The sequence below is a fragment of the Corvus hawaiiensis genome, chromosome 13, assembly GCF_020740725.1.
Source record: "Corvus hawaiiensis isolate bCorHaw1 chromosome 13, bCorHaw1.pri.cur, whole genome shotgun sequence".
Classification (NCBI taxonomy): Eukaryota; Metazoa; Chordata; class Aves; order Passeriformes; family Corvidae; genus Corvus; species Corvus hawaiiensis.
This window is the reverse complement of record NC_063225.1, coordinates 12,242,678-12,265,678: the sequence shown is the minus strand read 5'-3', so window position 1 is coordinate 12,265,678 and position 23,001 is coordinate 12,242,678. Positions and strand designations below refer to the sequence as shown.

The 23,001-nt window shown below is 60.5% G+C and overlaps 1 protein-coding gene across 11 annotated transcripts in view; it reads left to right on the top strand.

The window, feature by feature from the left end:
• Positions 1-1,383: 1,383 nt before the first annotated feature.
• The window catches only part of TLE3 (TLE family member 3, transcriptional corepressor), a 30,062-nt gene continuing 8,444 nt past the window's right edge, over positions 1,384-23,001 (top strand). For 3 of the 11 annotated variants that reach the window (XM_048317644.1, XM_048317642.1, XM_048317638.1), the window contains exons 1-10: positions 1,384-1,605; positions 2,021-2,163; positions 2,314-2,414; positions 2,513-2,576; positions 3,491-3,535; positions 11,836-11,898; positions 12,293-12,367; positions 17,563-17,764; positions 19,185-19,201; positions 22,709-22,828. In XM_048317644.1, coding sequence (XP_048173601.1) covers positions 2,140-2,163; positions 2,314-2,414; positions 2,513-2,576; positions 3,491-3,535; positions 11,836-11,898; positions 12,293-12,367; positions 17,563-17,764; positions 19,185-19,201; positions 22,709-22,828 — 711 coding nt within the window. In that variant the 5' untranslated portion in view covers positions 1,384-1,605; positions 2,021-2,139. Of the gene's footprint in view, positions 1,606-2,020; positions 2,164-2,313; positions 2,415-2,512; positions 2,577-3,490; positions 3,536-11,835; positions 11,899-12,292; positions 12,398-17,559; positions 17,765-19,184; positions 19,202-22,708; positions 22,829-23,001 lie in introns of all 11 variants that reach the window. The other 8 variants (XM_048317643.1, XM_048317641.1, XM_048317637.1 and 5 more) reach the window with 4 other exon arrangements.

The following is a 23,001-nucleotide window of genomic DNA, read 5'->3' as shown; positions in this document are numbered from 1 at the left end:
GAGGCAGAATCAGGGAATTAGAAAGAGCCGGGAATGGCGGAGGAGGCGGGAAGGGCGCGGGGGCAGCGGCCCCGCGGTGACTCCGCTCCGCGCTGCATCCGCACCGCGTTTTGCGGCGCGCCGGCCGCGCCGGGGGCCCCCACGTGGGGCAGGGGCGGGGCCAGGAGGCGGCAGCCAATGGGCAGCGCCGGGCGCTGACAGCGCTCGTCACGTCAACAACCGGAACGCGCCCAATTAGCGGCGGGCGGGGGGGCCGGGGCACCCCCATCCCGCACCCCGGGGGTCAACGGGGCGCTCGCACCCCCCACGCCGGGGAACGAGGAGCGGGGCGGGATTTCGAGGCGTTTTGCCCCTTGTTTATTATTTGAGCTGCGGCGCTTCATTCTTGTCGAGAAAGCCCCGAGCCGCGGCGTTGCCGCAGAGATCGCGGCGGTGCCGCGGCCCGCCCGGCACGGCGGTGACAGATTGTTTGAGCTGGAGGAAGCGCCGGCCCGGGCTAATTACGCCGCCATGGCGGGCGGGCGGCAGGCGGGGGCTGCGCGCCGGCGGCCCCTCGTGGCTTTGATTGACAGCACCGCTCCTCCCCGCCAATAGCGTTGGAGCGGCGGCCCGCTCCGCGCTGTGATTGGCGGATGGGCGGTGAGCGGCGCGCGGCCCCACGTGGGGCGGAGGCTCCGTCTGACGCGCGGGCGAGCGGCCATTTTGTGCGCTGGGCCGGGCTCGGCCCGCCCGTGGGGCCGCGGCTGCCCCGGCCCCGCTCCCTCCGGCCCGCCGGGACCGGCGTTGCTCCTGCTCCGCTGCGGCGGGCGCGGGGTCCCCCCCGGGGACGCAGCCGGGTGTCCCCCGGGCGCGGCGGGAACGCCTGACGTTAACGCCATTACCCGTGTTCCTCGTTAAACCCCCTCAGGCGTGAGGGGAGGTGCGGAGGGGGAGCAGCGCGGCCCTCACGACACATCAAAGGGGCCGCGCGGCCGCCGGGGGAGGCAGCGCGGCCTTGCCGCCGCCCGCCGGTACGGGGGGGCTCGTACCGAGCGTTTTCTCGGTGCGGCGGCTCGCGGAGCGGAGGCGTTACGGTGACAAAGCGCTTGTGTTTGTTTTACAGCCGAAACCGGGCCGCAGGAGCGGGGTTACGGCAGCGCCGGGCCCGAGTCACGGCCGGGCCGGGGGGCGCGGGGCGGGGCGGGGCCGGCGCGGGGCGGGGCCCGGGGTGGGCGCGGCTCGCGGCCACCCCTCCGTCAGACACAAGCTGCCATTGTGACGTCACGCCGGCGTCGCCGAATCAGCGCTCGCCGCCGCCGGCCCCACGTGGGCGCGGCGCTCCGCCATTGGCCGGCGGCGGAGAGGCCGCCCGGGTTTTGTCCCCCGCCCGCCGCCCCGCTCCGCCCGGGCGCTGTGGCGGCACCGCGTGCTCGGGCGCTGCTGCCCCGCTCCGCGCCCGCTCCGCGATGGCTCCCGGAGTTACGGCGATCCCGGCTGGACGCAGCTGAACGGCCGCCCCCGGGCGGGGGACCCGCTCGCACCTCGCATGTCCGCGGCGCCCGGGAAGTCGGATGTGTACGGCCTTCCTCCCCCTCCTCCTCTCCTCCATGGCCGTCGTGCTCCGGCGTTAGTTCCTGGCTTTGCTTCCCCTTCTCCCGGCCGCAGGAATACCGCGGGACCCTCCTCTCGCCGCCGCGTTGTTGTTGTTGTCGCTGTGGCTTTTTGATCTATTTTTTTTTTCTTTTTTTTTTTTTCCTGGGGGGGGGGGGGTGATTTTTCTTTATTTTTTTTTCCGCCAGCGAGTGCCGGAAGGAGGGGGGGGGTGAGGAAGCGGAGGCCCGCGGAGCGCGGCGGCCGGGGGGGTCGGCACCTGGCCCCGGCGCTGCGGGGCTGGGCTCGGCTCCGCGGGCGCCTCCCCGGCGGTGCGGGGCCGGGGGGGGGGAATGTGCGGGGGGGAACCGGCCGGGCCCGCTCCCCCCCACCCCCTCCGCCCTCCCTCCTCCGCCCCCAGCACGGACTTTCCTCTCGTCCCTTTGTTCAGTTCTCGGCCTCTCCGGGAGCACTCCGAGGCCGGCGGGCAGCAGCGGCAGCTCCGCACGTCGCGATCGCCGTAGCGAGGCTCGGCGCGGCTGCTTCCAGTGACCGCGCCCCAGCCCGGCCATGTACCCCCAGGGCCGGCACCCGGTGAGTCCCGGTACCCCCTCCCGACTCCCATCCCGCACCCCCCCCCCACCCCCCGCTCTCCTCCCTCCGTCTCCCCCGGTGCCCCCCCCCTCCCGCCCCCCCTCGCCCCCCGGTGCCCCCCCGGTAACCCCCCGCGGCCGCTTCCCGCAGGCTCCGCACCAGCCGGGCCAGCCGGGCTTCAAATTCACGGTGGCCGAGTCCTGCGACCGGATCAAGGACGAGTTCCAGTTCCTGCAGGCCCAGTACCACAGGTGAGCCCGGGGGGACCCCCGGCCGCCCCCCCCGCCCCGAGCCCCCCGTATCTCCGGGGTCTCACCGTGCGCTCTCCCCCCCCCCCCCCCCCCCCCAGCCTCAAAGTGGAGTATGACAAGCTGGCGAACGAGAAGACCGAAATGCAGCGCCATTACGTTATGGTGAGAGACTTTAATCAGATTTCGGATCAGCCTGCAAATGTCATTAGCTGCGAGCCTGCGGACGGGGGGGGACCGGGGGAACCCCCCCCGGTACGGGCAGTGCCTGCCCGGGGACCCCCGGGGCGGGGGGGCGGCGGTGCCAGGCGCTCCGGGCCCCAGACGGCTGGAAGCGCAATCCCAAGTTTCCTGTTAACCCCTTTGGAGCGCTCCTGCAGCCGTGGGGGGGGTCGGGGGGGGGGGGGACTGGAGCGGCGACCCCGGGCTCGGGGGGAGCTCCCTGGTGCCGGTGGGGGTCCCCCCCTTGCTGCCCCCGAGGCCACCCGGGAGCCATCCCAGCTCCCCCTCCCCTAGCCCCCCCCACTCATCCTTCCCGAGGGAAATGGGCACTTTTGTTGCCTCAAAACGCTCTTTTTTTTAGCTAAATTTGCATCACGGGCCCCCCGGGTGGGCTCGTTTGGGTTTCTGATGGGTTGAGCAGGATCCAGCACCCCCTTTCCCGGCGGCTCCCTGGGCTCCCAGCAGCTCCCCTGATCCCGGGGGGGGGGAACAAATCCCGCCCCCCCCCTCGGTGAGAAGCTGGATTTTTGGCCAGACTCCGGGCTGTACCTGTTCTGCCAGGGCTGAGCAGACGCCTGTCACCCAGCTCTGCGCCTCTTTGTTTTTCTAAGTAGCTTAGGAGGAGAAAACAGGAGTCAAAAGGAGTGTCCCCTCGTTAAGTGCCTGCCAGTTAAACCCATAAACATCTGCTTATTATAAGGTGTAATTTCCTTGGCTACCCGTGCTTTAAGCCCAGTTTTGCCCAGGATGCTTTTTGGTAATGACCTTATGCAAATACCTTCTGTGAATTGAATTCAAATTCTCCTTGGCTCTCATGTTTAATTGAATTTATTTCTATTTTTTTGTTCCTTCCTCAGTACTACGAAATGTCGTACGGTTTGAATATTGAAATGCACAAACAGGTGAGTAATTTCGAGGGGGGAAGTTGTGATTGAATTGATCTCCTGTTGCCCTTTTCCTCCACCTGAGGTAAAATCGGCCCTGATTGCACTAACTAGGGAATAAGTGCTGGAGGCAGGGATGTGACTCCAGGTGGGATCCCGTGGCCCGGCTGTTAAATTGGCAGCCGCAGGTTGATGGCACTTGGTGGGGTTATTTTGTCGATATTCATGAGGAATTTCGGTTTTAGGCTGAGTGTTTGTGCAGAGAGGTGAGAACAGCCTCTCCTCCCGTGCTGGGAGGTCAATACCTGGAATAGCGAGTTCCCAAGGCTTGGAAAACACTGATATGTGCTGTGTTCGCCTCTGGTCGTGTTGTGGGTACAACAGGGCTGTTTGTAAGGTCATCCCCTGCTCCTGGCCCTGCCGGAGCGTGAGACAGAGCAGGGAATTATCTCCAGGGCTCCCAGAGCTCACCGTGTGTTGCTCAATGTCACGGAGTTGTCTTTGCATCTGGGGAAATGAAGCAATGTTTGGGGCTGGTTGGGTTGTTGTTTTTTTTTTTTTGTTCCCTTCCAGTCTCCTCTAATATGTAAGTTGCCTGAAGGAAAAAATAGAGAAGGCCCCAGCAGAATGTGGTGTGCTACCTTGATAAGATTATCGGTAAAGAGCCTAAAGGCTGCGCACATGATGGTAAAACTTAAAGGAATAAAGTTATTATTGAGATTAGACCTGATTATTTGTGCTGCTGCTGCTTACTGGTTTTAGAAGGAGTTCTAATTAAGAACTTAAGGCAGATAGAAGTTGACATCAACTTTGCCGCTCGCAAATCAGCCCCATTCAACTCCAAAGTGGTTTGGCTTAATAGCGGCATCGCCCTCCTCTGAGGAGGCTCGTTGGGCGCTGATGAGATGCAAAGCAGCGTCTCTGAATGCGCCTCTCTTCTTCCCTTTGCCTTTCTGCGCTGTAGTCACGGGGCAACGAAAATAATTCCTGCTTAGTCTTCAGTTTTTTATAAATATCTCCTTCCACGCAGATAATCCCGACTTCCCGCTCCGGGGCCGCTGCCCGGCCCAGGTGTCTTTGTGCGGGGGCTGCCCGGACCCCCGAGCTGGGGGAACCTTGGGCGGGTTTGTCCTGGGGTGCTCGGGAACAGCCCAAAATTCAGGATTGTGGGGTAGGCCCGGGGTGTCCTCCGCCGAGGAGGGGACGGCTTTGGGGTGTCCAGAGGGACACGGAGCCTGCAGCCGCCTCAGCAATGCCTGCGGGCTCTGGAGTGACCTGACCTTGGGGCAGAGGCTCTCCTCTCCCCACCGTCTTCCTACCTGGTCGCTCGGTGCTGGGAGATGCTGGAATAACGCCCCGGGATGTTGGGCTTGTTCACCTGCTGGAGGCTGCCGTTCCCAAGACGTGCTGAGCGTTTTTCCACCGGCCTATGGGCGCATCCCGAGGGATCGGCGGGCTTTGGCAGCGCGGGGTGAGCGCTGGGAGATGTGGATGGAGCAGCCCCGTCCTCCGTGTGCCGTGGGGGTCTCGGGGGTGACTGAGGAGCCTCAGAATTCCCAGTTTGGTTCGGTCCCTCGCCGTCCTGGTCTTCCCCGGTGCTGGCAGCCCAGGAGGCCCAGCGCGGTCCCTGTGCTCGGTGCTGTGCGGGTGATTCCAGCGGCATCCCGCGCCTGCCCGGGCCCTTCGCGGTGACATCTGCTGCGTGCCCGCTGCCGGGAACTTGGGGAAGCTGGAGCTGTCTCGTTCTGTAATTGACAGCAACGTGGAGCAAACAAAGCAGCCCTGGCTGCGCTTCCAGGCGAAAATGGGGCGAGCGGGAGCGGCGGGCGGGGAGTGCCGGGCCGCAGCGGGGGCCCGGGGAGGGCTTTCCCCCTCTTTGGGGCCGCAGCATCCCCTGAAAGGCATCCCTGGCGCAGCATCCCCCCGCCAGGCATCCCGCAAGGCATCCCGCTAATTGCGGCGTGGTCGTGCTGGCATCTGGCTGAGGGTGGCTGGTCCTGAACAAACAAGTTTATCAGCTGACCTGTTTAGCGGTTGACTTGTGTTTATCTGCACACAATCAAGTAGACTGAAGTGCTTGAATTATTCATGCAGTGTCCTGCCCTCCAGACTTGACTGCTTGTGATTACATCTGCTCCAGACAAACATTGATGGATACTTCATCTTTAAGCAAAAGGGGATTGTCTGTCTGTGGGCTTATATAACAGATTATCTCTTCCACGCTGAATATTAAGTGTGTGCATATGTGGCTGCGTGTGGGGCTGGGGGTTTTTTTGCCCTCCCCCCCTCCTTTCTTCTCGTTTTGTTTCTCGTTAGGAAAAAAAATGGAGTTTCATAAACAACTCCATATGCAAGGAAATATTTAGGAAGTGACTCTCCAGTCGGTTGCAGTGAATCGCTCCTTACATCAGTCTTCCTGCTGAACTCAACTCCTTCCCCGGGCTCAGCTTTCCTAAACCCGACTCCAATCAGGAGTTTTCTTTTGAAACCTCGGCAAAACTTTTTTTCTTTTTCTTTTTTTTTTTTTTTTTTTGTTCGGGTTAATTGATTTTTCCAAAAGAAACTTTGCTTCCCCTGTCGGCTGCACATTGTTTCTGTGCAGATCTCCGTGGATAATTGCCGAGAGCAATAACCATTCCAAAAGGAAAACTCATTTTGCGTGGGGAAACGGGACACCTCGGAGGACAGAACCTTTGTGCTGGCCTTTGATTTCTTGTTATGGCTGAGAACTCTCTACTGAAGCACTTCTTGTTTTCCTGCCTAATGCTTGGAACAAACCTAAAGCCCCCAACACTTCCAGGGAAGAGAGGCAGCTTTTTTTTTTCTGTGTGTTTCTAGAATATTCTAGGAACACAATATCCTTTCTGTCGTGCTCGTTAGCAAGGAGTGCCAGGTAATAATTTGCTAAATACTTCACAAGCCGAGTAATTTGTGAGCTGTGCTCTCAGGCCTCCCAAGGCAGAAGGGAATTCTGGACTCAGGGGGGGTCCTGGCTGTGTTTTGGGGGTCTCAGCGAGCTGTACCCCATTGCTGGTGGTAATTCCCTAATGAGGGGTTGTGTCCTGCCCCTCCGCACCCCCGCCCTGAATTTAATTCTCATCAGCCAGGCTCTCCACTTTGCTAATAACGATAGCAGCCACAAATAGCTTTCAACATGCCATTGACAGCCCGCTTGGAGAGAGCACTTGAAATAGTGGTAGACAGCTGAAAGTACCCATAATTGTGCGCCCGAGTGAGAACCACACTGCTCAAGGGCCTGATTTTCATGTGCTTAAAGAGACAATATCCTGGTTTCAACAAATGCTGCTGGTGCTTCACGCCTCATGTGATTTACTCCTCCTCCTCCACCAGGGAGGAGGGTTTGGGGGGGATCTGGGGCGCCCGGAGGGGGCTGTGGGGTGCAGACCCTTATGAAAATCACTGCGGGGTGTGTGCAGAGGGAGCTGTGCTTGGGAGAAGAGGAGGGAGTTGGGGCCTTGCGAGTGGGAGCTGTGGGATGGTGCTGGTGCTGTGTTCCCGCATCCCATGGATGGGGCTCCCATCACCTTTGGCAGCCCCACCAACGCCATTTCCGGGGGTGTAGGGATGCAGTGATCGTGTGTAGAGATGTATTTGTACTTCCCCACGGAATGGTCACGTTCCTAAGGCTGCCAGAGTTCCAGGAACGTTTGGACAACGCTCTGAGCACAGGGTGGGATTGGTGGGGTGTCTGCAGGACCTTTGATAATTCTGGTGTTCCCTTCCACCTCTGGAGATTGCTGGAGTTAATGATAGAAATATGGATGTTTTGGGGTGTTTTCCTGGAGGAGGAAGGGCAGTGCTCTGTGTTCAGCACCTTCTCTCCATCCTTCATCCCGCTGCATAAATCCAGGAGCGAGGGCAGGCTGGACTTGGGGCTGGTGGGGCCCAAAATCTGTTCTGAGGCTCCACCTGCCATGGCCTGGTGGGATTCCCTTCCCCACTGAGAATCTGTTCCATTTGGGGGATGGATTGAGGGGTGTGTGACACGTGCAGGGTATTTGGGGTGTTCTCTGCAGGGCATTTGGGGTGCGGTGTGCAGGGTCTTGGGCATGCCCTGTGCAAGGTGTTTCGGGGTGCCTGTGCAGGGTTTTTTGGGATGCTCCCTGCAGAGTGATGCCTGTGGGGCTGGTTCCTGCAGGCAGCTCCATCTTCCCAGGAACAGGGAGCCCAGGAGGGGTCTGTGTCCAGTCCTGTGCCGTGCTGGGATCAGCCTGGGGGGTCACTCTGGGGCTGGGACATCCCTGCAGTCCCCATTTGCCTCATGGACATCCAAAGCTGAGACAATTTGGCACTGCCCAGAGCCCTGTCTGGGGGTGTCACCCCCACCCCCTGGATCCAGCCTGGAGCTCTGCACTCCCAGATTTTGGGTCATTTTAAGGCTGCTCTGCTTCTCCCATGACTGACATCTGGGGGGTTATTTTTAAATTCCCTCTGGCCCATCCAGCTGTAGAGATGGGAGTGCAGGGAGCTGGAGCTGTTGGGCACTGCCAGCCCCAGCTATTTAACACCGAGCCGCTGCCGCTCCGAGCCCATCCCAGCTCCCGACGGCTGCCAGGAGCAGCTCCCTGTGTCCCCAAGTGCTTCGGATGCTGCTGGTGGCTCTGGCCATTTTAAGAGCAGGTGACAGGAGCCTCAGCCGGGGCCAAGTGGTCCCAGTGTTGATTTATCACCGGTGCAGATGTTTTCTCTGGTTTCGCCCTCCCCACCGCTGAAACCCCACCCGGGAGGTTCTGGGCAGGGAGCAGGGCAGATTCTTGGCAGGGGCACGGAGTGAGGGGGGATTAGTTGGGATTTCAGGTTCTCCCGACTCCTTGCCCTTTTTAACAACCATCAGCACCCCTGTGCTGGGGGGAGTATCCCGGGATTGGCTCCCGCAGGTGTTGGGGTGGGTGGGAGCCTCTCCCCGTGCCCCCCTCCGGGCGTTTTACCCGCCCTGGTCCAGGGAAGACGCAGGGCAGCGGAAGGGGATGCGGAGCTCGGCATTGCCATGGCAACCCGCGGTGGGAAAGGAGGCTTTCCTTGGCAGGAGCAGCTCGGGGGCTCCGTGGCTCTGGGCGAGGTGATGAATGAGCCCCGTGAAGGGGAAGGTTTCGGGCATGGAGCCCTCCCCTGTTCCCGGCGTTCCAGAGGATCCTTTTCCCTCCCGGTTAAAGTTTTAATGGGGACAACTGGAGTTCAATGTGCCGGGGAATGGGAAAAGGGAAAGTGAGCAAATATTTAAAGACGATTGAATCTCATGTTCACAGGAAACCTCACGGTTGTAAACATAATATTTTGGACATCCAATATCTCTGTGCTTGCCGGATCCCACATGGGAAGTCTCTTTCTGTGTGGAACGGGGAGTTTGGCTTCACATCTTGCTTGGAAGTTTTGGATTTAAAGGTGGAAGCCTCACTTGTGTTGTTGGTCAGGGCCGTCCGGGGAAAACCCAGCTCCTTCCCTTCCTGCTCCATGGAATCAGCCTGGCTGGATGCTGTGTTTTTCTCAGGGTGCAGCCGAGGGAAGCTGGTGCTGGCACTGCTGTTTTCCCCTCAAACACTGATCAGATTTGTTCTAGAACCCGGGAGCTGGCCGGGCAGCGCTCCCGGAGCCGCAGCCACGCTTGCTGCATCCCGAATCCAATGGCTGGAGCTGGAGGAATAAATCTTTAATGGAGCTGGAGCTAAATATAATCTGATCAAAGTGCCAGTGCCAAAAAGCCTGGAAGGAGCTTTTCCTGTGGCTGGGCACGGCAGTGGCACCATGGGTGGCCGGTGGCACATGTGGTGCCAGCCCAGCTGCTCCGGCCACGGCGCCGGGGCTGAGCTTGGATTCAGCACTCGGAGCTCCCGGCCCGGTTCTGTGGGAGCAGAGGAGCTGTCGGGTGGTCTGTGAGTGTTGGGTGCTGAAAGCCTTGTGCTGGCCAGAGCCTGGCCCTGGGGACAGGGGTCACGATAGCGAAGTGTCACTGCAGCGATAGGACACAGGGAATGACTTCCCGCTGCCAGAGGGCAGGGATAGGCGGGATAGTGGGAAGGAATCCTTCCCTGGAAGGGTGGTGGGACACTGGTTGCTATGACTGCCCCATTCCTGGAAGTGTCCAAAGCCAGGCTGGAGCAACCTGGGCTCCTGAAAGGTGCAGGGAGTGGAACTGGATGAGCTGTGAAGTCCCTTCCAACTGAACCATTCCAGGATTCCATGATCCCCCAGCTGCCTGCTGGATCCACACATCTTCATGCTCAGGGCCGTGACGATCCTGGTGACTTGGTGGCTGTGGCCGGGGTACCTGAGTCCAAGCCGTGGTCACTTCCAGCCATTCCTGCCTTGGCACGGTGTGCCAGCACGTTCCCTGCCTCTGGAATTGCTAAGAAAAGCATCAGGTGTAACCCAATCACCGGAGTGCTTCTGGAGAAGAGGATGGCCAGGAATATTCCTGGGGCTTTGCAGCCCCTGGGGGGCTCTGTGCTCCCCTTGGAGCAGGACCCGGAGCTCTGAGGTCTGTGGGGTGGTTCCCTGCATGGGGGTGACTCCAGGCTGGGGGAGATCAGGATTTTCCCAGTGTCTCCCTGCTTATGGTGATGCTGGGAATGCTGGTTGTGCTCACTGGGTTGTTCCTGTAGCAAGAGCAGTGTGTCCCAGCCATCCCCAGCTCCCAGCTCCTCACAGCAAGGACTGAGTGTCCGTTGGGAATTTTCGTCCACACTGGGATATTTGGGGATTTTCCTTGAGAGCAGGTGGAGCCTGGGTTGACTGGGCTTAAAACCCAGAGGTGCTGTAGGACCTGTCCTGGGGAGCTGAGCTGTGGGATCAGGAGGGTGAAGCCTCGGGGTGGATTTGGGGAGCACAGGGGGGCTCTGGGAGCAGGGGGTGGCTGTGGCTGTCCCGGGAAGGAGGCTCCTTGCCAGCAGGAGGCCGGAGCTCTCCCGGTTAATCACTTGTGTTATTGATAACGAGCTGCTGGGGCTGGCGGAAGGAATTTCGGGGCGTTTGATTCCGTGCCAGCGCTCGGCTCCGGCCATTGTTGTGGCGCTGGATCCTCGCGGCCGCTTGGCCGTGTTTGACTTGGAGCCGGAGCTGTTTTCACAGCTGCCTCGGCCAGGAGCAGCCGGAATTAACCCCTGGGAGCCGGGACACGGCCATCCCGCCGGGAGCGTCCCTGGAGCCGGGACACGGCCATGCCGCCGGGAGCGTCCCAGGGACGGCACCCCTCCAGGTCATCCCTGCAGGAAAGCGTTATCCCCAGGGAATTGTTCCCACAGAGAGCACCTGGCAGGTGTTGGTGGATCTGGGTTGTTTCTGGAGTGGGATGTGAGAGTGGCAGAGGGAATGCCACCCGTGGGCAGGGAGCGGAGCAGACCCGCAGCCCTGGTGGGGACTCAGCTCCCTGCACGGGGCAGGTGGCTTTGGCTTTGCCAAGGTTTCTTTTGGAGAAACCAAACACCCACCACAGCCCTGGTGGAGATGGAGAGGGCCACCAAACCCTGGATTTCCTGGCATCCAGCCTCTCTGGAGAGCAGCAGCTGCTCCCAGGTTGAGGAGCTGTGCCTGGCTACATTTTCTTGAAGTCCGGGCTGGTGTGACACTGCCAGGACTGGTCCAGGACACTCATCCTGTGGTGGGAAGGCCATGGAAGTGTCCCAGGGAAGCAGGGATGTGTCCTTGTGCTGGAGAGCTTGAAGGGGCTTCCAGTGCCTCTGCTGGGAGCTGCTGCTTCCACCTGCGGGGCTGAGAAGGGAGAGGGGAGGGACAGGAGGGGATCTGTGGGATGGGACAGGGAGAGGGGATGCACAGGAGGGGATCTGTGGGATGGGACAGGGAGAGGGGAGGCACAGGAGGGGATCTGTGGGATGGGACAGGGAGAGGGGAGGCACAGGAGAGGATCTGTGGGATGGGACAAGGAGAGGGGAGGGACAGGAGGGGATCTGTGGGATGGGACAGGGAGAGGGGATGCACAGGAGGGGATCTGTGGGATGGGACAGGGAGGGGGGAGGGACAGGAGGGGATCTGTGGGATGGGACAGGGAGAGGGGAGGGACAGGAGGGGATCTGTGGGATGGGACAGGGAGAGGGGATGCACAGGAGGGGATCTGTGGGATGGGACAGGGAGAGGGGAGGGACAGGAGGGGATCTGTGGGATGGGACAGGGAGGGGGGAGGGACAGGAGGGGATCTGTGGGATGGGACAGGAGGGGAGGGACAGGAGGGGATCTGTGGGATGGGACAGGAGGGGCCAGCGCTGCTGCCAGGAAGCCTCGTGCCATCCCGTCCGTGGGAGGCTGGTGGGTGCTGACCTTTGCTTTTTCTTCTTCCCTTTTTCCAGACAGAAATTGCTAAAAGACTGAACACGATTTTAGCCCAGATCATGCCTTTTCTGTCACAAGAGGTAAGGACTTTTCCACACCCTCTTTGAGGGGATGCAGCTTCTCCCAGGGTTCCTCCTCGCAGGCAGCGCTGGGTCCCTTTGGGGTCTCTGGGGGTGTGAGAAATGGGGTTTAAATCCTGCCTGTGTGCTGGAAAACCCTTGGGATGGGCGGAGCTGGGCCCTGCAGGGGCTCTGCTCATCTGGGGGGCTGCACTGAGCCCAAAAGGCTGAGAGGGGCTCCCCCTTTTCCCGGAGGAGCTGCTGCCTCGCCCCACAGAGCCAGGAGGTACCTCCAGGCTGCTGCAGCCAAAATAGGGCAAAAAAAATCGGGAAAAATAGGCAAAATAGGGCCCAAAAGAGGGGGGACCGTGTCTGTGGGGGTCCTGTGGCTGACCTGGCCCCTCTGTCCCCGCAGCACCAACAGCAGGTGGCCCAGGCTGTTGAACGTGCCAAGCAAGTGACAATGACGGAGTTGAATGCTATCATCGGGGTACGTGGACTTCCCAATCTGCCTCTCACCGTGTGTATTCCCCTTTTATTCCTATCATTTACCATATCCAGAGGCAACCCTGCGCTCAGGAGGGCAAAGAGGGCGGCTCCCAGTCCCCAGCCATCCCAAAACACCAAAACTGCCCCAACCCCACAGCTCCTGGCTATCCCAAAACCCCGAAATGGCCCCAATCCGGCACCCAGCAGGACAGGGCTGGGAGCTGCCGCCTCCCTGGCAGCTCTGGGATTCCAATTGGATGTTCCCCGTGGGGCTGGGGAGATTTGGGATGGGAGCCTCCCGCCGCCGCTGAGGCCAGGCTCGTCTCTGCCGGGCTGTTGGTGTGGAATGTGCTGTGCCCTTGGCGGAGTTGTTGTTCCATGCATTGACCCTTTCCCACACAGACTGAGGGGTTCTGATGGAAAATTAACAGCTTTAATTATTCCTTTAATTGCTGTCACTGTCTCAGTCCCGCAGCGAACCCCGGGACATTGGAATTCCCAATCCACGTCCTGGGCAGGTGGCTCCAGAGCTCCTCTGCCTTTGTTTCCCAGAAAATACTCACTTATAATTACTTTTATTTTTTAATAACTATTTGCACTTCTTAAACTTCAGGGATCTTTATAATCCTCTGCGTTTAACTTGTTTTTCCGTCCATTTTCCTGTATTTATGGGTGTCACCAAGTGTGGGATCATGCTCCGGGCTCCTGCAGCCTTTGGGAATGAGGAAGCAGCCGGATCCCTCGTGGCGGGGCTGGTGGCACTCGGGAAGTGCCGTAGGAATGGGAGCCGGGTTTTGGGGTGACACTGCACCCTGCCATGCCCAGCCTCCTGCTGCTCCTCAGCCATTCCAGGTGGGCTTGGATGGAGCAGGGATGGAGCTGCTGGAAGCAGCAGCCCGGGGCCTGGGCAGCTGGAGCAGATATTGGAATTCAATTAAGGGGGATGAGCAAGGCCTGCGACCCCCATTCCCGAGGTAATTGCTTCCCTGGATCACAGCGAGGCCCTGCTGTCGTTAAGCAGCCAGCCCAGCTGTTTAATCGCTTCCCTGACGAACTTCCAGTGGGAATCATGGGCATCTCCTCCCGGGGTGGCTGGGCAGGGAGGGACACGGTGCTGGCAGCGGCTGATCAGTGATCCCATGGCCTTCCGTGGCTTGTCCAGGAGGGCGGAGCTCAGTCCAGAGGTGTGGAGCTGATTTAGGTGGTGGGTCTGTGCTCCTGCACCTGCTCCAGTGCTTCCCAGAGCAGAAAATCCAGAGGATTTGGTGGTTTTTTCCTCCCCTCTGTGCACGCTGTGGATTGTTACTGCAGGGTTGCTGCTGGCAGGAGGTGGTGGTGGTTCCATGGCCTCCCATGGCTCGTAGAGACGGTTCCAGGCTCGTCCCGGAGCGTGGAGCTGGTTTGGATGGCAGCTGCAGCCCCTGAGCCCCCAAGTGCAGAGGATCTGGTGTTTCGCCCTGCCCTCAGCAGGTTGTTTCTGTAGGGCTGCTCACGTGGGCACATCCCTGGCTTGGTTTGCTCAGTGCCGGGCGTGTCCCGGTGTCCCTGGGGAGCCATTGCTGGGTGGCTCCGCTGTCCCCAGCCTGCCCCAACACCCCGGTGCAGGAGCTGCAACACCCAAATCCCCCCAAAGGGTGTAAAGCTCTTTTTTTTGCCCCTTTTGAGGTCAAGAACCGGTAATTTTATGCATCTGGGCCATTGTCTCGCAGCTCCCGCGCTCGAGGCTCGGCTGAAATGGAGCCTTGATTTGGTTGTAGCCCTGGAAATGATTTCCCTGGAAATGATTAAACTCCGTCACTAAATTTAACGCCGGCACTGAACTGAAGTGCTGAACCATTAAATCGGGAACAAAGGCATGGAGCGTGATGGACATAATCCAATTAAAGCCACTCCGCCACCAGACACTCCTTGCCAGCCTTCCTCCCAAATTTGGAACCTCTTCCCATCTCCCCATCCCTGTCTGGCACCGCTGAGGGACCCCAGGAGCGACGACTTGGAGGCCGCTGCCGGAGTCACCCCAGGCTGGGTTTGCAGGATTGTCATCCGCAGCCTCCTGTTGTCCTGGGATATCGGGGACATCACTCCCTGAGGAGCCCTATTGATGCTGGAATTCCATGGGAGCCCCAGAGGAGCATCCTGAGGGATCTGAGGTGTGGATGGGCTCAGTTGCTCCAGGAGGGTCCGTGATCCTGGAATGCTGCTCCAAATCCTTGTGCTGTGTGTGTCACCTGGCCGCCAGGACCTGGCTCCCTGTGCAGGGGGATTTGGGGTTCCCAAGGAGCCTCCCCATCCCTGGAATGCTGCAGCAAACCCTCAGCCGGTGGTGTTCAAACACAGGGTTGGGATAGGGATGGGAGGGAAGGGACCTTTCCAGCAGAGGACACTCGGAGCAAACAGGATCTCTGTGCCACCGAGTGCCAGCTGGGGTTTGTCCCCCTCGTGGAGTCTCCAGGATGTTATTCCCGAGGGCTGTGCAGCGGCTGCTCCAAGGGGTGACACCAACATGCGGAGTGACGGGAAGGATGGTGAAAAGGCAGCCTGGGAATGCCCAGCACCACCCCGGGATCTGCTCCTTGGCTCATCCTCCTCTCCTTGCCGTGGGAATGATCCAGCTGGGACGTGGATGGAGCTCTGCAGCCCTGCTTTGGGATCTTGGCTACCCCTGGGGACACAGGGACGAGGCTTCAGGACATCCCACATGGATTCTGCTTTCCACTTCCCGCTGCCAGAGGGGAGAAAACCAAAACCACCCTGAGATGTTGTGTTGGGCCCCCAGGGATGTTGTGTCCCGGCCTTGGTTCCCACATCCTGTGCGGGGCCGTTCCTGCAGCTCACCGAGCCCATGGATGGATTTATCTGTTGGCAGCCTAAAAACCAGGAAGAAATCCCAGTTTTCGGCTCTGCTGGAGCCACTCCGGGTGCTGATTCTTCTCCTCTGGGTGCTGCTGTCTCGCTCGTGGTGGGGCTGTGCTGTCCCCTGGGCTATCCCAGGGCTGGGATTCCCATCGACGTCCCGGGAATGGAGTGCTGCCGTTGCATGAGGCCACATCCGTTTTTTGGGTGGAAAACTCGTGGGATGAGTTACAGCGTGCAGCTGTTTCTGGAAGCTGGAGATTGCTGAGGATAAAACATTGGATCTTGGTGTATTCCAGGGATGGGCACCACTGGAGAGCTCCCAGGAGAGGAATGTGGGAATGGTTGGAGGCGCTGGAGAACCACAAGGGGCCATTCTCTGGGGTGATGCTCTGCTACAATGGCCAGCCCTGCCTCTTCCTCAGATGGGTGGAAATTCCGGGAAACTGGAATGGGAAGAGCCAGGGATCTGTTCTGCTTGTTTTGGTGCCGGAGGAGTGGTCCTGGCACTGCACGGCAGGAGCTGCTGAGGCTCTGACCGTGTGCCCCTCAGCCCTAGCTCTGCTCCACGTCCTGCTTTGGGGACACTCCTGGAATGGCCATCCTGAGGATGCTTCCCATCCTGCTGGCAGAACCAGCTCCTGCTTTTTGAGGGCACAGGGATTTATGGATTTCCTGCAACAGAGGCCTAAAGGCCATCTCCGTGTGGCCTCTGCTCCAGCTGGGATCTCGGAGCTGCCTGGAAGGAGCTGCTTTCATGGATCTCCTGTGCCTGCGGCTCCTGCCTGGAATCTCATCCTGGATGGGGATTTCCCTCTCCATCCCACAAGGATGAGAAAGCAGCTCTGGAAGGGGTGGGTGACCCAGCCAGGGCCTGCTCTGTCCTGCTGTGTCCGTGGAGTGGGACAGGACATCGCCCCTGCTGCTGCCCAGAATGGGCCTTTCCATCGGGAATGGGCAGGAGCTGTTCCCCCAAAACTTGGACTTGGTGCGGGGAAACTTATCGTGGAATCCTGGAATGGTTTGTGTTGGAAGGACCTTAAAGCCCATCCAGTGCCACCCCTGCCATGGGCAGGGACATCTCCCTCTGTCCCAGGCACTCCAAGCCCCGTCCAGCCAGGCCTTGGACACTTCCAGGGATCCAGGGGCACCTGGGTGCATCTTCTGCAGCTCTGGGGAAGACGTGCCAGGAGTTTCCTTGTTGGGAACACTGACGGAGCCCTCCATGCCTGGGGGTGTCCATTGGGCTGGGCCTTGTGCCAGCAGCTCCTGCTGTCCATCCCTGCCCCTCGGAGTGCCCCGGAGAAACCCTGAGCCAAGCTGCTTGTGGGGACCCGGAGAGCTCTGCTGCAGCCCGGGTGTCCCCTCGTTCTGGGTGTCCCCTCGTTCCGGGTGTCCCTAGCCTGTGATTCCCATTGCGGTCAGATGCCCAAACGTGGCTTCCCTGGGAGTTGTGGGATGCCGCTGGAGGGGCCGTGGCTGCAGGCAGGAGGGTCCCAGGCAGGAGCACCAGCTCCAAACCCTCCTGGCTGGAGCAGGGGTGGCCTGGGGACTCTCGGAAGTGGCTCCTTGGATTGCAGCTGGTTTTCTTCCAAGGTTGTGTTTGAACTAGGGAATGTGTCCGGTTTTCCCTTCCTTTCCTCAGTTTTTTCCAGCTGAACTGGAGCAGGCAGTGACTCTCCCATAGCTGGATGAGTGCTGGGAGGGCTGGGATTCACTCCCAAAAAAACCTGGGAGCAGCTGGGGGGCTTTCTGCCATCCCAGCTGGGCTGCAGCTCCAGGGAATGTGGGGGTTTATGTCCAGCCCCATGGTGGGAATGGAGGATCCTGCAGGACTTATCCATGCCCAGCAATGTCGGAAGGGGTTGGGAGCAGAAGGATCCTGGGATGGGACCAGGACATTGTGTGGAATTTCCTTCTCCCCATGAAGCTGCTCCCGAGCAAATGAACAGAACTTCCCTGTCCTGAGCTGTCTGGGAGGCTCCTGGGTGCTGGAATTTTCTCTCCCTGACTGGTTTAGCAGCTGCCCTGCAGCCACGGAGTCTCTCTGCTTCCTGGGTGGGATTCCTGGATGGGTTTTTTTTCCTTTTACTACAAACTAACCATGTCCACAGGGATGAGTGTTCCGGGAACGCAGGGTTATCCCAGAAGGTGTGCCGTGCGTGCTGTGTCCTGGGGACTGTCCCTGGACACCTCTGTCCTGCTGCTAACGGGGCTTCTCCTTGCAGGCATCCAGTGGGGCCACTCCCGGGAGCATCCCCCGGGAATGTCCCTTCCCGGCGCCGCCCCCGATCCCCGCTCCCGCGCCCCCTCCCCGGCTCACTGGTGCTTTCATTGCAGCAGCAGCAGCTCCAGGCCCAGCACCTCTCCCACGCCGCCCACGGGCCCCCGGTCCAGCTGCCGCCGCATCCCTCGGGGCTCCAGCCGCCCGGAATTCCGCCAGTCACCGGCACCAGCTCGGGGCTGCTGGCGCTCGGTGCCCTGGGCAGCCAGGCCCACCTGGCAGTCAAGGACGAGAAGAACCACCACGACCTGGACCACAGAGGTGAGAGGGGCCGCTGCTGCTGGAGCTGCACAGTCCTGGGGTGGTTCGGGTGGAAGGGAGAGAAACATTATCCAGGGCAGGGACACCTTCTGCTGTCCCAGGGTGCTCCAGGCTGGCCTTGGGCACTTCCAGGGATCCAGGGGCAGCCACAGCTGCTCTGAGCACCCTGTGCCAGGGCCTCCCCACCCTCCCAGGGAACAATTCCTTCCCAATATCCCATCCATCCCTGCCCTCTGGCAGTGGGAAGCCATTCCCTGTGTCCCATCCCTCCATGCCTTGTCCCCAGTCCCTCTCCAGCTCTCCTGGAGCCCCTTTAGGCCCTGGAAGGGGCTCTGAGCTCTCCCTGGATCCTCCCCTTCTCCAGGTGAACATTCCCAGCTCTCCCAGGCTGGCTCCAGAGGGTTTCCAGCCCTCAGAGCAGCTCCGGGGCCTCCTCTGGAATTGCTCCAGCAGCTCCAGGTCCCTCTGATGTTGGGGGAACACCCTGGTCCAGTCATGGCTCATTTCCCACCACCCTATCCCTCAGGTCAGCTGCATTCAGACCATGGGATTGCACTTTTAGGGATGCAGAATTCCCTGAATGATGCTCAGCCTTTGGTGGAGCCTGGCTGCAGTTCCTGTGCCTTTGTTCAGCTGTGCCTTAATGGGAAAGCAGCCTTCATCCTCCTCCTCCTTGTGACCATCAGAGCCTTCCCGTGCTCAGGGATCCAGCTCTGGGCACCAGGAACTTGGTGGTTTTTCCCATTATTAGGGATCCGACCATCTTTCAGAGGACCAAAGGATCTGTGATTGCAGGTGCAAGCCAGCAGTGTTCAGCATTGTCCTGGCAGATCCCCCTGTCCACCAGCACAGGAGGGTTTGGGATATTTCCCCTCTGTGTTCCCGTTGGCAGGGCAGGTTCCCACAGCCTGTCCAAGCTGTTGGGCTCTGCTGGGGGATTTGGGGTGGGGGAAAAAAAAAGCAGTGAGACAAAACTATTGGTAGGAGTTACCGAGTTCCATTCCTTTTCCTGCATGGATTCGGATGGCCAGAGATTCCAGGGAAGACAGGGCTGTTTGGGGACAAATGAATGGCTGAGCCACACCTTGGATGTGGAGCTGTGCACCCAGGACTGGTGGGTGGCTTCAGGAACAGGCACCTGAGGCTGCTGCCATTCCCTTTGGATTCAGGGCATTTCCAGCTGGAAAATGTTTGGCTGGATAACTCACATGGACAGGAAGGAAGGGACAGGAATTGGATGGGAGAGATGGATGGAGGGAGATTTTAAAGCCAGACAGGGCTTGAGTTTAAGGGGTTTGAGTTAAGAGCATGAGGAGGTTCTGGGTTTATTTTTCTGGTTTAAGACTTACCCTAACTTGCTTTATTTTCCTGTCTCTTTATTTCGGCTGTCCCCTCCCCTCTGCCCCGGCATCTCCTGAAGAGCGAGACTCAAGTGCAGTAAGTCCCATTCCTTCCTTTTGCTCCCATTTTCTGGTGGCCGCGCGGCTGAGTTTTATTTATCCTTGAAAAACCCACCTGGTGGCTGGGAGCTCCGGGGCTGCCTTTGGCACAGGCCTTACTAAATAATAAACCAGGCAATACAATTCCTCATCCTGCCTGGAAGACCTGTGCTGGGATGAGTGGAGTCGCCTTCTCCGTGGTGGTTTGGAAATTTGATTTCAATCCTTGTGTTGGTGGCAGAGCCTTGGGAAATTCCGTCATTTTGACTGAATGAGCGCGGTCAGACCCGGAATCCTTGGGTGGTCAGGGAAGCTGGTTTATTCCTGGTCACTCTCCCATTATCTGGGGTCATCTCATCTGGGATGGGTTTGGTTATTACTCCGTGTTAAGCAGGACTTGGAAGCTCAAGCAGTTCCTAACCAAAATCCAAAACCTGGATTTTGGAGGGCTCCGACACTCCGGAGGCTGCCCGTGGGTGATGGATTCCCTGGGAGTGGGGATGGAGGGGATATTGGGGGTGGCAGGAGCCAGGCGTGGGCTGCCCTGCTGATGGAATGGGGCTGAGCCAGAACCTCCCACCCCGGTGTGCAGGCAAAATGGGACGTGGAAGGGATTTCTCTGTGGAAAGGGCTGTTAAACGTCGGAAGGGGCAGCCCAGGGAGGCAGTGGAGGTGTCCAAGGAAGGCCTGGATGTGTCCCTCAGCGCTCTGCGCTGGTGACAAGGTGGGGCTGGCTCCCAGGTCCCACTCGGTGATCCCGGAGGTCTTTCCCAAGCCCAGCATTCCGTGTGAAAAGCTGCCAGGACAAAGCCCGGCTGAGCTGTGGCTCTGCAGCGATTTCCTGCCAGCCCCGAGCCCACAAACGGCCCTTTGGAGAGCAGGGAAGGGAAGTGCTCTGCGAGGGGGGAGGCAGAGGGGAATTGGGCATCATTAACCCGCTCCTCCGGCGGGCAGGGGGCCGTCAGAGCCGGGCAGCTTCCCAATCCATAAACTGTGAGCCGGGGTATTCCCCGTGGAGGTTTAATGTGTGCGATAATCAGCGTTAGTCATTCATATTTTCCCCAGCCTTTGCCTGTGCAATAAAAAATATTTAGTTCCTTGGCAGCAGGCCAGGAGCGGGGCTGAATGGATCGATGCCTCTAAATGCCTGACATGATTCTCTGGGAGCTGCGAGGGTTTTCAGCATGACTGCCTGGGAAGAAAGAGCTCCGTGTTATCCAAAGCTGCTTAGTGGGGACCGAGCAGAAACATGAACTGCTTTGGTTCTCCTTTTCAGCCGGGGAAGAAAGGCGGGCGCAGCTCAGCAACGGCGCTGCTTAGCGGGGCTGGCAGGCTCGGGAGCGGGGAGTGCTCCTGCTGCTGCTCCCAGGGGCTGAGGGGAGGGAAGGGGCTGTGCTGAGGGGGGTGCGGGATCGGGGCCGTGCTGAGGGCAGTGCGGGACCGGGGCCGTGCTGAGGGCAATGCGGGATCGGGGCCGTGCTGAGGGCGGTGCGGGATCGGGGCCGTGCTGAGGGCGGTGCGGGATCGGGGCTGTGCTGAGGGCAGTGCGGGATCGGGGCCGTGCTGAGGGCGGTGCGGGATCGGGGCTGTGCTGAGGGCGGTGCGGGATCGGGGCTGTGCTGAGGGCAGTGCGGGATCGGGGCCGTGCTGAGGGCGGTACGGGATCAGCCCTGTGCTGAGGGCAGTGCGGGATCAGCCCTGTGCTGAGGGCGGTGCGGGATCGGGGCTGTGCTGAGGGCAGTGCGGGATCAGCCCTGTGCTGAGGGCGGTGCGGGATCGGGGCCGTGCTGAGGGCAGTGCGGGATCGGGGCTGTGCTGAGGGCGGTGCGGGATCAGCCCTGTGCTGAGGGGGGTGCGGGATCAGCCCTGTGCTGAGGGGGGTGCGGGATCGGGGCTGTGCTGAGGGCGGTGCGGGATCGGGGCTGTGCTGAGGGCAGTGCGGGATCAGGGCTGTGCTGAGGGCGGTGCGGGATCGGGGCCGTGCTGAGGGCAGTGCGGGATCAGCCCTGTGCTGAGGGCGGTGCGGGATCGGGGCCGTGCTGAGGGCGGTGCGGGATCAGCCCTGTGCTGAGGGCGGTGCGGGATCGGGGCCGTGCTGAGGGCAGTGCGGGATCAGGGCTGTGCTGAGGGCAGTGCGGGATCAGGGCTGTGCTGAGGGCGGTGCGGGATCAGCCCTGTGCTGAGGGGGGTGCGGGATCAGCCCTGTGCTGAGGGCGGTGCGGGATCGGGGCCGTGCTGAGGGCGGTGCGGGATCAGCCCTGTGCTGAGGGCGGTGCGGGATCGGGGCCGTGCTGAGGGCAGTGCGGGATCAGCCCTGTGCTGAGGGGGGTGCGGGATCGGGGCTGTGCTGAGGGCGGTGCGGGATCGGGGCTGTGCTGAGGGCAGTGCGGGATCAGGGCTGTGCTGAGGGCGGTGCGGGATCGGGGCCGTGCTGAGGGCGATGCGGGATCAGCCCTGTGCTGAGGGCAGTGCGGGATCGGGGCCGTGCTGAGGGCAGTGCGGGATCAGGGCTGTGCTGAGGGTGGTGCGGGATCAGCCCTGTGCTGAGGGCGATGCGGGATCGGGGCCGTGCTGAGGGCAGTGCGGGATCAGCCCTGTGCTGAGGGCGATGCGGGATCGGGGCCGTGCTGAGGGGGGTGTGGGATCGGGGCCGTGCTGAGGGCGGTGCGGGATCGGGGCAATGCGGGACCGGGGCCGTGCTGAGGGCGATGCGGGATCGGGGCCGTGCTAAGGGGGGTGTGGGATCGGGGCAGTGCAGGATCGGGGCTGTGCTGAGGGCAGTGCGGGATCAGCCCTGTGCTGAGGGCAGTGCGGGATCAGCCTTGTGCTGAGGGTGGTGCGGGATCGGGGCTGTGCTGCGGGCAATGCAGAACTGGGACCAGGCATCCTCCTCATTGTGCTGCCATGTTTGCTTCCAGCATTTCCTGGGAATGCGGGCATCTCCTTGCCTTTGCTGCTTGAAGCAAGGGCAGAATTCCCCCTGTGCCACAGGCACAGACTCTGCCATTCCTGGTCATGTGGGTTTTCCGGGACATTTTGTGGCTGTCCTTTGGCTCCAGGGCCGGGATGCAGCCATTCCTTTGCTCCTCCTGGATGCGGCTCCCCTGGGCTCTGGAGCTTTCCTGGGGATGCCAGCATGTCCTGGGCTTCGCTGCTTGAAGCAAGGACAGAATTCCCCCGAGCAGAGCTGTGCCACGGGCGCTGGGCTCTGCCGTTCCCAGCACTGGGGGTTTTCCCGGATGTTTTTATAAACAACCCCCTCCTGCATTTTCCTGCTGTTGCAGCAAAGGGGCTCACGTGTCCCTGGGCGTCCTCACAGCATTCCCAGGGCCCTCAGCGAGGCTGGTGTTGGATCCTGTCCCCTGGATCCTGTGGCATGGCAGGGACTACGGGGTCTCATCCCACTGCGGGGACACGGCTGCGTGTGTGTGTCCCCTTGGGACCTGCTGCTCGTGGAGTCCTGTTTCCTTCTGTTCCCCCTTCAAAGCTTTTCCCATCTCCACAGAATAATTCCGTGTCCCCCTCGGAGAGCCTGCGGGCCAGCGAGAAGCACCGGAGCTCCACGGATTACAGCATTGACTCCAAGAAGCGGAAAGCGGAAGAGAAGGACAGCATGAGCCGATATGTGAGTGACAGGGACGGGCTGCAGTGGCCACGGGGACACCTTGGGGCAGGATTTGGGGGGAGAAAGTGGGATGTGGGTGATATTTTCCAGACGTGGTGTGGGTGAGCTGGGGCATAGAAACCATGGAATCATTCAGGCTGGAAAAGCCCTTTGAGACCATGGAGTCCAGCCAT